At 42.3% G+C, this 14,567-nt stretch overlaps 1 protein-coding gene across 17 annotated transcripts in view; it reads right to left on the reverse strand.

The window, feature by feature from the left end:
* The window catches only part of EMSY (EMSY transcriptional repressor, BRCA2 interacting), a 39,585-nt gene extending 25,858 nt beyond the window's left edge, over positions 1–13,727 (reverse strand). For 9 of the 17 annotated variants that reach the window (XM_072032912.1, XM_038178100.2, XM_038178112.2 and 6 more), the window contains exons 1-7: positions 13,591–13,727; positions 12,521–12,629; positions 8,958–9,057; positions 8,269–8,343; positions 5,836–6,011; positions 4,566–4,718; positions 1,014–1,273 (exon numbers count right to left, since the gene is read on the reverse strand). In XM_072032912.1, coding sequence (XP_071889013.1) covers positions 1,014–1,273; positions 4,566–4,718; positions 5,836–6,011; positions 8,269–8,343; positions 8,958–9,057; positions 12,521–12,590 — 834 coding nt within the window. In that variant the 5' untranslated portion in view covers positions 12,591–12,629; positions 13,591–13,727. Of the gene's footprint in view, positions 1–1,013; positions 1,274–4,565; positions 4,719–5,835; positions 6,012–7,060; positions 7,186–8,268; positions 8,344–8,957; positions 9,058–12,515; positions 12,630–13,590 lie in introns of those variants that run through there. The other 8 variants (XM_072032914.1, XM_072032915.1, XM_038178122.2 and 5 more) reach the window with 5 other exon arrangements.
* Positions 13,728–14,567: the final 840 nt, after the last annotated feature.

The following is a 14,567-nucleotide window of genomic DNA, read 5'->3' on the forward strand; positions in this document are numbered from 1 at the left end:
TTTTTTTCCTCTCCCAAGTCTGCCTTAATTAATAACTGCCCCAAGAACTAACTTGGTCTGACGCATTAATCTTTTTTAAACCTCAAGGACAAAAAAGCAGAGACATGTGAAGTGCATTGTAAAGCATGGGAAAACAGCCATGCCATAGATCAGGCACATAAAATCCGAGTCCATTACAAAATTTCACTATGGAAAACCTCTTCCACAGACTGTACTCTGCATTCTCACAAAGCCTGGGCACACTGAGCTCATGAAGTTAATTCTGACCACGATAATACTGTTAATGTAGAATGAGAAATGGCACACTAGAACTGAAAGGAAAATAAAACCCACCCCCCTGTCTTTGATCAGCTCCAAGAATAAGCCTTACAGACCCCCAGGAAGTAGTCTCTAGACAAAAGGAATGACAAGGGAAGGTCCATGCCACCTCTCCTGGAATTCTACTACTGCAAAGAATAATTATAAATAAGGAAAATAGAAATAAGAAAGATTACCTTTGACCAATAGTTGTTACCATCTGAAGGCTGTTCAGTGGCCTATGTGATCCAGTTCTCAGTGGACTAGTGTCCATATCACAAAACCCAACACCACAAATGGTACTAACTGGCAACCTTGTTGGCAGTCTCACCAGAGAGGCCAAGAATTGAATGAGCATGGAGACTGAATCCCCTCTCATCCCTAGAAGTGGTCCCTTCAGGTCAGGGTTGAGGCACATTGGTGGGGCAGTCTGGGGGAAGCTTGCACTCCCGCTGCCTGTGCTGTACCTGTTCTGTGGATAAAAAGAGGGCTTCAGTCTCCACGGCTGTCAATCCAGGTCCCTTCACACACAGGTGAACTAAATTCATACAAGACTTCGGTTTTCTCTTTGTTCTTTTTACAGAGGGATTACCTTATCCCCAGCGCAATCCTTAAAAAAACAGCTAGACAGTTCACAGAAAGGAAGAGTCAAACATCACATCTTATTCATTGATAAAACCAGAATAAAGGAACATTTGGCAGCTTCCCCCACATACCTTCTGTGTTGTCGTGTTTGTTGTCTGTGTTGAGGGCTTAGTGAAGGTTATTTTCACAGGCGACATGTGTGGTGGTAAGGAGTTGGCAATGCTCTGCATTATATTACTCATCTTGGGGCTGCCACTTACAGGCACTGTGATAGTTTTAGTGACAGGAGTCACTGCCTTCGGGACTTCTTTCAGGAGAACAGGGGAAGAACTAGAAGAATTAGTTCGCCGTCTTTTGTGGGGCTTTTCATCATCGTCCGAGCAGCTGACACCTGGAAGAGAAGTGCTTTGCTAAATTATATTTTCCCCCTCTGCAGTTCCCAGTGCTTTCTAAAACACTTCAGACTTGCTGAGTCCTGCACACACTTTCAAGTAAGAGAAAAAAAATATATAAATTACATCTTATGGTCACAACTAACCCATAACACACCACAGATGGTCTTAGTCCTTAATATAGACCACACTTACAGTGCCAGAAAGCAAAGAAACAACCCCTCAGAACCCAAGCTAGTCAGCCACCGGGTTACTTCGTTCTTTTTAAGGGATTAAAAGAACGCAAGAGCCAGCACACGAGTTTCATTCTGTTCCCAGAAGTTTGTCTAATGAACCTAAACACTATATTTGGCATAATGTCATGCATGTTTCAGTTTAAAACTTTACCCTACCCTTCAGTTATTGATTATGTTTTACTGGACAACTAAAGTTTATCCTCCTACAGTTTTCTCTGATTTCAACCTTTACACCTACTTCCATGCCGTGCTTATTGTTACAGTAACCTCCTTTTCACCTCAATGCAGCATCTTGAGATCTGATTTTTTTTTTTCATAACATACATCTGTGAAGGTCAAGCCTCACTTTATAAGCTTTTGCTTTGTTTGGTGCATTGTGTGGAGCAGTAAAACATCGCCTAACATCAAACTGTGGAAAACAAGGCGAGTCTGGCCTTTAAGTAGTTCATTCATCCCCACAATCAACTTCTGCACGTGTAGAAACAAATCTGTCGTAACATTCAGCTGAGCAACAGACTCCTCTTTAGAAAGCACGATCTAGGGATCTTAAATTCCTATGAAACTTTACTAGAGTAAACAAGGGGATCATAAATTGTTATGCATTAGAAAAAGACATGGTTTAACTACCTTGAAAATCTCTTACAATTATTAGGAAGCATTTATGTTTACCATCACCTAAGGATAAACAATTAAAAAAAAATACAAAGATATGCAGGAAAGACTCAGTTCCCCTATACAGAACAAGACTGAAGACCTTCTTTTGTATGCCTGTGGCTTACAGACAGAAAATGCTGTCATGGTAAAAAGCAGTCTTGCTGGTAAACCAAGCAAACTTGGTTGGCAGTCAGCTTCTAATTAGGGTCAGGATCTAATTATGGTCAATCTCTAATTAAAATAACTAAATATTCTGGTATTCAGAAAGTAAAAGTGCAGGAATTAATATGGACAAGAAAAGGCCTAGTGGCACAGCATGTGAAAAATGAAAGTTTCATAACTTGGTATTCTGTGTTAGTCTAGGAACAGCTCATCTGCAGGTATACTTCAGAGGCTGGAGGTTGTATCATGAAACTGAACTACAGAAAAGCCAAGGCTCTACTTTGAGCTTGCTTTCAGCTTCAAAAAGCATCCAAGTATCCATCCACCTGAATCACAAATCCATGTGCAGCTTGGCTGGTACTTCGGTGGGTTACAAAGAAATACTGAAGGTAAGAAGTATTTGTAGACGGCCCCTTCCACAAAACAAAAGGAGCAGCAAATTAAGCTAGCTGAATATTTATCTTTTGTTCTTAGGTACAGCTTGTTTCATTCCTTGTTTTCACTGCTGGGGTTTTGTAAGGATGCTATTCCTGTAATTTCATGGCAGAAATTCTGCTTGAGCCAAATATTCCACAAGCCCTTAGCTAAAAGGTAACAGAGCTAGGCTGTAACTCATGGTGCAAGGAAGCAGAGGCACAGAGGGGTTAATAGCTCAGACTGTGACATGAATGAGGTCAAACAACAAACCTAACCCTAACTCAGGCCTCTTGGGTTTGCTCTTAACCAAATCAGTTAAAATGTGATTGGTAACAACATGCTCTGGAAGATGCACAATTACTTTTAAAAAAAAAAAATAGAATAAAGTACTTCAAGTGTGTTTGGGGAGGGGGAAAAGTCTAGGAATGGATGGAATAAAAATGAGAACCTTTCATCCCTCTATTGTGCGTCTAGACTGGTTTTATACTCATTACCATGTAATCATTCAACAGAAGTCTAAATTAAATTTTTAAGAGGTTAAGAACATTTTCCCCCGAATCTTCAAACTAAAGCCAAAGTGATTAGTGCAATAAATCAGAAAAATGAAAAATCTGAACGTAATGGCTTCTGTGGGTTGATACAGCCGATACAGATGATGGCTTGCAGTTAACATTGGGTTTATGTTCAATTTGACACTTCTGGCTAGCCAGAAGTTTATACAAACATGCACATATAGCACTAAGATTAATATTTATAATTTTAAATATTAACTGTCTCCAACATCCACAAAAACAGTAAACAGCACTTCTGATCAACTTCACTATTCATCTTTTTTTAAATCATTTGCATTTTAATAGGCATCAAAATTCAAATAAGGACAGATTAATGCATTTTTAATTATTAGATAAAACTATCTTGGATGAGCTGAACATATTTATGAGGACATACTCTGCTTTTGGAACTAGCTGATTTATTAGACAAGAAATTAAAAAAAAATATCAAACAAAACAACGTGAAGAAAGACTGATTCTAAACATTACACCCTGGGTTTCCAAACCTAGTAAATAAAAAATATGTGAAGATGGGTATCTGATAGGATTTCATATCTGATGGGATTTTCATAATTGCCTAGGTATGCAAACTTCACTAAAATCCGCTTCCAAATAAATCACAGAATGACTTGACTTATAAATATTGTAATTTGTTCAAACACAACTCAGAAATCTCTGTATTCTCTCAAGCTTCTAGCTGCATATAGTATGCAAAGAGCCAAATCCTTACCCAGCACAAGGCTAGATTTGATCACGGGGGAACAGCCCAATACCTGAATCTCTAATTAAAATAAGGGCACGCATAGTTTCCAAACTACTGTGTTCTGAAAAGGTCTAGGTCAACAGTGAAAGGGGGAAGGAAGGATCTTTTCTAACTCAACTAAGTGACCACCATGCAATACTTAAGCAGGAGAGGGAAGAAGGGAGTCCTCTGAAGAACAGCATGCAGTGCCACCTCGGAGACAACTCCTGACCAAGCTGGATTAGAAATCCACTGAAATATAGCAACGACTATATTTTACTTTCAAAATACTTTCCAGTCTTGCTATCCTTGCCATTACTGCTCCCTGCAGCATTTTACAGTCCGTGGATTTATCCTGAACACGATCTCTCTGAAAAAGAGAACCAATTTACTCAGTCTTAAGACTGAACTAAGGCATAAAGGCATTAAATGACTCGCCCAAGGCCAGAGCGTCTAACTTGCTCCATGCTTCAGCCACAAGGTTGTCCTTTTCTTTCCCTTTTGTTAATCAGTTACTAGCATCACTTACTTTTGACGTAAAGAGTACTTCCACTTGGCAAGGCGACTACATTGGAGGCTGGACTGGCGGGTCTGGGGGACTTCACTGTTGCTACACTGCCACTTGGAACAGGGGTAGATGTTGGGGTTGAAGTGGTACTTGTGTAGGAATAGCAAACCACCACTGAAGAGGAGAAAAGACACCTTCCATATAACTGAAGTGCAGGATCCTGTAATTCTATCACTAGCTTAGCAACTGAAACTGAAGCCAAAGACTTATTGGGTCATTATCCACATCTCTGCCTCTGCAATCCTGTTACTGCTGAAAACTCACGGGTTTGACCTAAGCATGGCCATGGAATTAACTGCCTTCAAAGGTAGAAATCTAACCTTCTCTTCTCCCATACCCAGAAATTTGTGCTGCCAATTCTATGGTATGCTTTCTTCTTTTTCTTTATCATAATCAGATGTTTTACTTTCCAGCTTGATGTATTTTAAAAATTATTATTAACTCAATATTTGATCCTTGCTTTTCTATAAATGACCTACAATGCTTATCTAGACTGTTAACTGATAGAAAATAGTTTGTGCCTCTTCTTCAACTGATGTACCACTGAGGAACTAAAACATTCCTTGAATAATGAACAATAGGCTTTTTTTTTTTTTTTTAAAATGTTGCTTACAAGTAATAGCACGGTGGTCCAACAGTTCTCAGAAAAACAGAAAAAAAAGCAGCCTATTTCAAGAAGTGTTACACACTCTCTAGTTGCTTTCAAGCCCATCCAGCCAAATCAGATGGAATGTGTACTAGCATTATTTCAAGCCACAGGAAAAGTGGAAATCAATCTTTTAACTTGATCCATTTTTAAAAAATAAAAAGAAAGCCAACAAAATTCCCTTGACTTGCATCAAGACCTACAGAGATCTATACCTACCTTCCTAAAACAAAATATTCTGAACTTACACAACTTTACAGAGCCTTCAACCATCAATCTAAGGTTTTATACTTTACAGAACTTAACAAGTTAACTGGTGAATTTCCTCACTTTGTGGCTTTTTTCCTTTTTTTTTTCCCCACTTCTAGTTCCTTGTATACTCACTACTAACACAAAGCTCTCAGATTTACACTACAGACATTACAAAGGTATATTTAAAAGAAAAAATATATATATTTCTACAAATATTGTGCAGTAAAAAAGATTCATTTTTTTCTTCAACACCTAACACTAAGAAAACAATTTATACTGTGACATTATTTTTATATTCCCATAGTTTGTGCTAGAATCTCGGCGTTCTCTCACCTTCTTTGTTTCCAGTTTCTGCAGGAACTGGAAGAGATGCGTTGTGCTGAACAGCTGCGTTGGCAACAGCATTGGCAGTAACAGTAAAAGCTGTTTGCGGAACGAGTCGTGGCATCAGCGGCACCAGTCGACGACCTTCTATAGACCATTCCGAAGAGCTATTTGGTCCAGACATACTAAACAGAAATGCACATTCTTTAAGTATTCTGCTGACTTTCCAAAACGCTCAGTACTCTTATTTAACTTCCTTTTTGCAACAATGAAAATTTAAAAGGCTGTTACTAAAGTCATACTAGAGAAATCATCTAAAACCTTCCTTATTTCTTGAAAGCCCTTATACATTTTTCCCCACTTATGTCAAAATCCTCCCATAGCAAACTTAAGGGTTGCTGCTTCTTTTATTTTTAATGTTATGTTTAACAAACGGCCCTTAACGGGCCAGAGATCTGTGGATGTCATGTTCAACCCCTCCCCCAACAGATTATCTACTATTCAGGTAGAATTAATATACTCTCTATTTCTAGATGACAATACATAGACATCCAATAGATTTCATAAAATTTTATGCAAACTGATCACATTACAGGAGAAAACCCTCAGCTTCTAATGCAAATCTTGTTTTACCTCAGCAGAAGTTTCTCAGACTTATTCATATAGTCCCAAAGTAAAAGGACATGAAATGAGTTAGGTACCTGTGCGACTTCTTCAAGAGAAACCAACCTGCTGCTCTGATTTTCTCTTAACCTTAGTACTTACACACAAACTAGAATGCTTCCCAAAAATGCTGTTCTCATCTAGATCGAGAGGTGTTTGTTTCCGACTGTTTTACACCAGTCATTTGTTAAATCAGCAAAACTCGAATTACAGATTATTTTTCAATGCTGTTATGTCGTTCTTAAACAAACCAACCCGTTTAATGTATTAATATATTCTGAAAACCAACTTCCCACATGAACTATTGCAAGCAAGTTGCAGCAAAATCTACCACAAATTAGTTCGTAAAATGCAGAGGATCTGCTCCATTGTTAAATTCTGATATGCTTCAGCATTCTTCATACATATTCACATCGTATAAGCAGAGCTGCATCAGCTGAGGTAAAAATACATTTTTTTAAATCAAAAACAAGACTACAAATGTTGCACATAGCAAAGCTAGCAAAGACTGCTCTCCTAGTGAGTTAGAGAATTATTTAAATCAAATACTGTATTACCAACCATCACTTACAAAGAATTTACCAGAGGAAAAATAAAGAGATGCAGCACTTTATAGTTGCACCTTGTCTGGATTATAATATCTCATCCGTTTGAAGTTCGATACATCAGGACAAACTGTACGCTTGTTCTGTAAAACGCTAAAAACAGAACTACTACTTAAAAAGGATACTTGGTTCAAGAAAATAATCCAGATTTGACAATTAAATACTTAGTTATTATTTTTTCTCTTTCGCTAAAGAAGTTGGTGGGATTTTGTTTGGTAAACAGTAAGTTGTAACTCTTTAAACATAAGCATTAAAACACTAAAGTGTCCTTCTGTAGCACTACCGAGGCATGCTGATTTTGGCAAGTCTCAGTTCTGACAACCGTTAACTCCAAGCAGCCTGCTACCTGCCCAATTTCCTTTTTTCCCTCCCCATAACACCTAAGCTACATGAGTCAAATTAAAAAATCAATGGTTATAACACAGAAAAAAAATATGGAAAAACAAACACTCTTGAAATCTATCGCTTTTCAAGCACGTTTCTTAAAGGTCAGGTTATTAACTACCTCCAGAGATATGTAAGCTCTTGCCCCCTTGCTCCTCTCCACCTCTCAAAATCACATGAAGCTAGCAAACGCAAGGAGGAACCAGCCCAGCTGATGCTAGCAGAGCAGCTGCATCAAGCCGGGAACAGTGGACACTGATGTCATCAGACAGCTTGCTGCAGGGTGTTGTTTTTTTTTTTTTTTTTCTCTCCACTCTGACCATTTTTCCCCCCTCTATGCTGATATATGACTGTTTTCCACTGCTCTCTCCCACCTCTTCCCCTCCCTTTGTCTTTCCACAGTTAACTCTCCTTTAACATAACATTTTTGAATGGATATAAATAAAATTAAATTTAAAAAACAACCATAAAACAAAGATGGAATTTGTACGCAAGAAGCTGTTCATGCTGATTGTTTTCCCTCTATTCTGTTTCTTCTGTTTATTTTACAGAAAGCTCCTCATGACAAAGAACTGTCTCCTAAGTTGTGCTTGTGCAGCAAATGAGAGTAATGAGTACTAAAATAATCCTTTCCAGCACCCTGATCTCAATCAGATACAGTAACTCCTTTGGCCATATACTGTTTTAACTACTGTTCTTTAAACTACCATCAATTTTGAAAGTTCTATCATTCAGCTAATAGCATAATAGGCACCTTTGGAAATTGTGTAGAAAATAACCCAGAACTTACTTGTGTGCAATAGTCGTGAGTCGTTCATCATTTACTGCTCTCCGAACTTCAGCACGATGTCTCTCCGTTGAGATACTGTTAAAAAAAAGCCAATATATTTTAGTCAGAGGGAGACATGAACATTTATCTAAAACTTCCAGCTAAAATGAAACTTATGAATAATCCAGTCAGGGAGACGAAAGGGAACAGGCAGTTACATTTAAGAGATTGTCACTTAATTTTTGCTATCATAGAGAGAAAGAATGAATGCGTTATTGTTCACAAAGTATTACTGAAGAATGAAGAGAACATTACTGTTCACTGGGTACCGCTGCAAAACAGTGCAATAAATTTAAAGTACACGATAGAAAAAATTGCACCAAACATGCAGCGTTCTTCCTTGCTGCATTCTGGGCCTGAAGATCTTCAAATCCTACCTGGAATAAAACCCGAGCCAGCACGCACTCAAGAGCTAGCTGTGATGCTTCTAATGCTAGATATCTCCAAAACCATCAACAAACAGTAAATCTTCAACTAGAGAGGAACAGTTGTTTTCTTTATTCAAAGCCAAACTGGAATCAAAGCTCCACAAGATGGAGAATTACTTCTCTAAATGAAGATTTGCTTTAGGATGTGAGTGATAGAAAAAGCACGTACTACCTTCAAAGAGAATGGGCCGCTTGTTCTTATTTTAAAAAGGTCAGGATTACCTAAGCACTTTCGAGAGCTCTCCAAGAAGATCCTTCTTCTCTTTCGTAAGGTCTCCTTGTGCACGTAAGGCACTGATGACACCTGCATATGCCTCCAGTTCTGAGGAATTAGAGCAAATGGTATTTCTATTTAACGCTCGCAGCAAAGGAAAAACATTATTTTCAGTATTACTGACAGTTTTCCATTAATTTTCAAAGTCATTAAAAGGAACACGTCTTTCAATTATTTAGTGCTTTTCAAAAGAGATTGATGGTTTAGAACTCTCTCAGTCAATTACGCCGCAGCAGACAGCTCTTCTATGAAACAATTCTATCATCACAGAGGATTATCTAGTTTATACACCCAACCGAACATCTCGAGCTCTGAGCTGGCAGTTCAAGTCATGGACCTTGAAAAAACAGTCCCCGAACCCAGACAGTACCTTAGAATTCTCTAGAAACAATAGAAGAAACTTAATGAATTGACTGATTATTAAAAGTTCCATGGAAGTGCCTGGCTTGCAGAGGAAATACACTACAGAGAGAGCAAATGATTTTTTCCTAACACCGTTCCTTCATTAGCATGGAGAACATGAGCTCTGATTTGTTAAATATGCTCACCATTATCTTTTATACCCATTTATTTGATATGTACAACAGCTCGAATCTGAAAACAATGCACTGCGAGTGAATCAAACCTGTCCAGAGCATGAAAGAAACAACCCAGCTACTCTTAAACGTAGAAACACCATGAGGATCAGCACGCAAAAACGTAACTGATGGAACAAATCGATTACGCCAGGCAATTCGTGGAAATATTCCATCAGTGTTTTCAAAAAATAATAGTCTTAAAGCCTACTGGAATTTCTGAGTTTTGTCATATTGGGAAGGGTGAAAACACACCTAGTGCAAGTGACGTTGGAGCCTGCCAGATTCCCAAAGAATGACTTGCTGTTCTAGGCTTAGCATTAATGTTTTAAGAAAATGTTCCTGGGAACCATGCTGTGAGCCAGCAGGACAAATTCTTTCACTGCTTCTGAAGATGACTTTCATTCAGCACCCCTTTTCTGCAGCCAACCCACCCAACCCCACAACAGATCCCAGGTTAACCAAAAACACAAATCAAAGGGGCAGGCCACAAGCTAACAAGGGCCCAAAACCACACCGGAGCTTTCCTGCACAATAAAGAAGAGGATGCTGCTCTGAAAAGCTTCCAGATTAGGATTCCAAAGGGCTCATTTACAAATCAAATTGAGGAATTGTGTTGAAAAGAAGCCCTGCTCTCCTGTCCTGATTAAGCAGACAAAACCCAAAACAGAGTCGCTTTGGCTAAGCAGCCTGCACAGGGATGCTGAGTGACCTAGAGAAGCATTTACAGCTTCGGTTATAAAACATTTGCTAATTAACGCAACGGTTATTACTAATATCAACATTTATTTAGACAACCGTGTTACAATATTTAAGAAACTAATTATTTTCCTCTGTTAACAACGTAAAGTAATCCCCGCATACAACCATATAATTACTTAGCAAGGACAGATTTTTTTTTTCTTCTCCTTTTTGCAATTTCAATGGAGATGCTTCACACGAAGGTTTTTAAATGCACATTGCAGCTTTTGGGAAGTTGGTAAGCTAAGTAAATTACAGAGCAGCTATGACCAGCTTCCTCACCCTTCTGTCTTATATAGGGGTCACGAACCAGTGCACTCTCTTTTCAAGATGAAACACGTCAAATAGGCAAAAAAAAGCTTCAAAAATTGGCTTTTACAAATACACAACATTATTTCAGGTGCAAGGTTACAAACCCAGGACACCGCTAGGTATTGCACGCCTGGGGGATGCGTTTCAGCCTCACCTACACCGTGGCATTTCACTCGTGGAGCTGTGTGGAGCTGGCGAGGCAGGACTCTGCATCCAGCAATATCGATCTGCTGCACGGCTGTCAGACAGCTCTTCGCTCCCCCTGCCCCTGCTCCTTCCCCCTGCAGCCTCCTGCCATGTCTGGATAAACCCAGAGCTTTCCTGCCCTCCAAGAGCCACGGCTGCCACAAGCTGCGATCCTGTTACGCTGGCAGGGCCCCCTTGTGGGGACACAGCTCATGCCAGCAAAGGCAAAAAAAAAAAAAAAGCTTTTTTTTTTTTATTTTTTTTTTTTCCTGTCAGCCTAGGTTATGTCATTGAAGGAGGTGTAGCTGCAGTTCTGTTTGGCTCAGCTGCACCAGCAGGGTTCTGCCAGCACACCGCCATCAGCTGGGGTGGAAGTTGTTTTTTTTTTTTTTCTTTTTTTCCACACTTCTAGCCAGCAGATCTACGTGAACATAATTCAGTAGCACAGATCCGGTCTGAATTTTTTGGCATCCCGCACTTTCTCCTAGTTTTTGTACTCCTTGAGCTTTGCTTAAGACATATAGCTGTCACCTCAACGGACGTACAGCTTCGTTTTGGTGCTGTGCACAACGTCTGTGCCACTGTCTGTTTCAACAGAACGCAAATCCCAGATTCCCGAGAAGAGAAACAAAGAGGAAATCAAGAAAAAATAACTTCTCAGTTCTCAGAAAATAAAGTCAGTGGCTTCGTAACGTCTGAGAACCTTTGCACAGCCAAGGAGCACAGCACAAAAGCTTTTAAGTTCCAAGTAAAATACAAACAAGGAGCTAAGTGACTCAACTGTCACAGGAAGTTTGTGGCAGTCTCAGCTTTCTTCCTGACATCATCTCCTACATTACGCTCCTCAGAGGACAGCCTTTCCTTCTAATCCTATGCATCATTTAACTGGGGTAAAACACACTAACTAAATACAAAAATTCAGTTCCTGAAGAATGCAAGAAGCACATTGCTTCATCAGATCATCGATCTAACAAAAGATCTCCTCCCCTGTGACACCCAAAGGTGTGTGTGTGTGTGTTGGAAACAGCAAATATTTTTATTCTATAGACAGTGCTATATCTCCTTGTACTCATATATTTATGAGGATGGAAAGTGAAAAATCTCACAATATATTTATTTTCCTGTTGGGCAAGGTACCCAGATGTTGAGCTAGATTTGAAACAATGCCAAAAGCTCCTGCTGCTTACGACAGTAAGGTGATAACACTGTTTTCACATTTCCCTGACAATCCATGTACCTGAAGACTGAAAAATCGCAACTTATCACACAGTTTGTTGGGTTCTTGTTTCAAATCTTTACACCAGAGCCTTTGCTACTTGTGCTCAATCTCGCTGCATCAAACAAGCCAGGATTCCATGATTTTCGGGTACAAATAAAGAATTGAAAAGCAAATGAAGACCTCTCACACCTTAATAGCCATGAAAAATACAGCACTGCAACATCAAGGCTGAGATAGACCAGGACGTCCGTGAGAGATTCACCCAAACCAAACCAATTCCGTTCTACTCCTTTTGCTCAGGCAGAGCATCTGCCAACCATCATTTTAAGCCCGGGCTGTCAAACCAATGACACATGCAAAAGGCAGGAAATGACTTGTAAGTTGCCTGTAGACGCATTAAAGTGTTTCACGAAAGCAGCGGGCAGGCAGATCTGGGAAGGGCAAACATACAGACCCACAGACTGTTATCTTACTGTACCCAGTTTGCGAAGGATCCTCTTGCATTCATCTCTGCTGAGATCCAGGAGAGTTGGCCACACCACAGGCATCTTTCCCTCGCCTCTGTGCTCCCCCAGAGCTCGGCCTGGCTGAAAAGGAACAGAAATGCAGTCAGCGCGAGGCCACCATTTATCGATCTCCCAGGCTGATGAATGCAAACTCCGCTGCCTGCTCACAACTCCACCAACACGTTCGCTGCCATTCCAGCTCCAGCTTTTGTGCTGGCATGTGTTACTGTGCAGGAATCCAGCGGCTCTGCAAGGGCACGGGCTTCTTATCCTCCCTTCCTCTGATCCACCAGCCGAGCCTTTCTCCTGAGTTTCCCATCTCCTCCTCAAGCCCTTTTTTTTTTTTTTTTTTTTTCACGCCCAAACGCTCCCCGAATCGATGCTCTCCAGTCTCCTCCCTCCCTTTATGCACAGAGCACCTATTATAGGAACTCTTCCAGCTAACCACACGCCCCCCCCACACCACCACCACCTTTCCCCTCGGGGAACACATTTAGCACGAGCCTCTCCTATGCCAGAAAAGCAAAAACACGGTGAAATTCGCCTTCCCCCCCAAAACGGGAACACCCCCTTTCCCCACTGCATGGCGGCGAGGTTTCGGGGAAGGAAAGGAGAAGGAAAAGGGGGGCATCTCCTCGTTATAACGGGGAAAATAAACGGGAAAAAAGGACCGGAGGAGAGCGGGAGGAGGTGGGGGGGGGGGGAGCTGCCAGCACGGCGGGAGGCGGGCACCGGGAACAAAAGCCCCGGCTCCACCGCAGCTCCCAGCGCCTTGCTGGCTCCCCTCAGGGGGCAGCCGCCACCGGGAGCCCCCCGCCCGCCTTTCCCCGGTACGGGGGCTGGCGGAGGAGAACCGGAGGGGCTGGAAAAAAGAGGGTTGGGAAGGGAAAAAGGGCAAAAGAGCCCTGAGGGGACCCCCCCTCAGCGAGCAACCGGCGGCCTGGGACCGTGGCGCTGCCGCCGGGCCGGGCCCTGAGGTGAGGCGGCGGAGGAAGGCACCGGGAGCCCCGGGGAGCGCGGAGCCTCGGCGAGCAGGACCCACCTGCCCGGCCGTGCCCGGTACATCGAAGGGGGCTCCTCAGAGGCAGGGCCCGGCCTCGGCTGCCTCCTCCTCCTCCTCCTCCTCCTCTTCCTCCCTTCCCCTTCCCCTCCCCCCCCTCCCGGTGCCGCGCTCCGGTTTGTTTGGCGGCGGCGGCGGCAGCAGCGCTTCACAGGACCAAGATGGCGGCGCGCCGCACTGCTCATGCGCCGCCGCCGCGGGGCACGCTGGGAGTTGTAGTCCCCTCGCTCCCCTCCCTTCCCCGGTTGAGATGGGAGAAGAGCGGAGGGGGGTAAGGTGGACACAGGGTGTTTGTGCGCATGCGCTCTGCCGCGGTGCGTTCATGGGAGTTGTAGTCTTTCGCCGCACACACGCTGTTGTGGACGCGCTGCTGGCCGTCCCGCCATTGCCCAGCGGCTGGGGACGGGTGGCGAGAGGGGACAAAAAGGCCGCGCGCGTTGCTGAGGCGCTGAGGGAGGCTGAGGCGGCGGGCGGCGGGCTCGTCACGCCCCGCAGAGCTCGGGTTTTAACCGCCGACCGCTGTTTGTGAGAGGAAATGTGGCGAGGTGGAGACTGTCCGGCCGTTTTCTGGCTTAAAATCGTCACCGGTTCGGTGTGGCGATCAGTCAGCCCGATTCTGTGCAAATAAAGTGGTAATAAAGTGGTAATAAAGTGTGTGCCCCAAAAGCACCCAAAACACGGCTTCGTTGCACCCCAAAGCTGTGAGGGATGGATCCAGAGATCTGGGCCTGGCAGCACCCACGGGTGCTTCATCCGTGGTTTTCACAGAAAAACAAAACAGAACAAAACAAAACAAAACACAATAAATTATATCTTCTAAACAGTCCTTAGATCAGATTAGAAATAGGAAAAGAAACCATCTCGGGTGCACAGCTGAGGCTTGAAGGCGATGTGGTGTCAGTTTGTGGCTCTTGTGTCACGGCAAGAAAGAAAAAAAAAAAGCCTATTGGTAAAACAAC

This window comes from Anas platyrhynchos, chromosome 1 (genome assembly GCF_047663525.1).
Source record: "Anas platyrhynchos isolate ZD024472 breed Pekin duck chromosome 1, IASCAAS_PekinDuck_T2T, whole genome shotgun sequence".
NCBI lineage: Eukaryota > Metazoa > Chordata > Aves > Anseriformes > Anatidae > Anas > Anas platyrhynchos.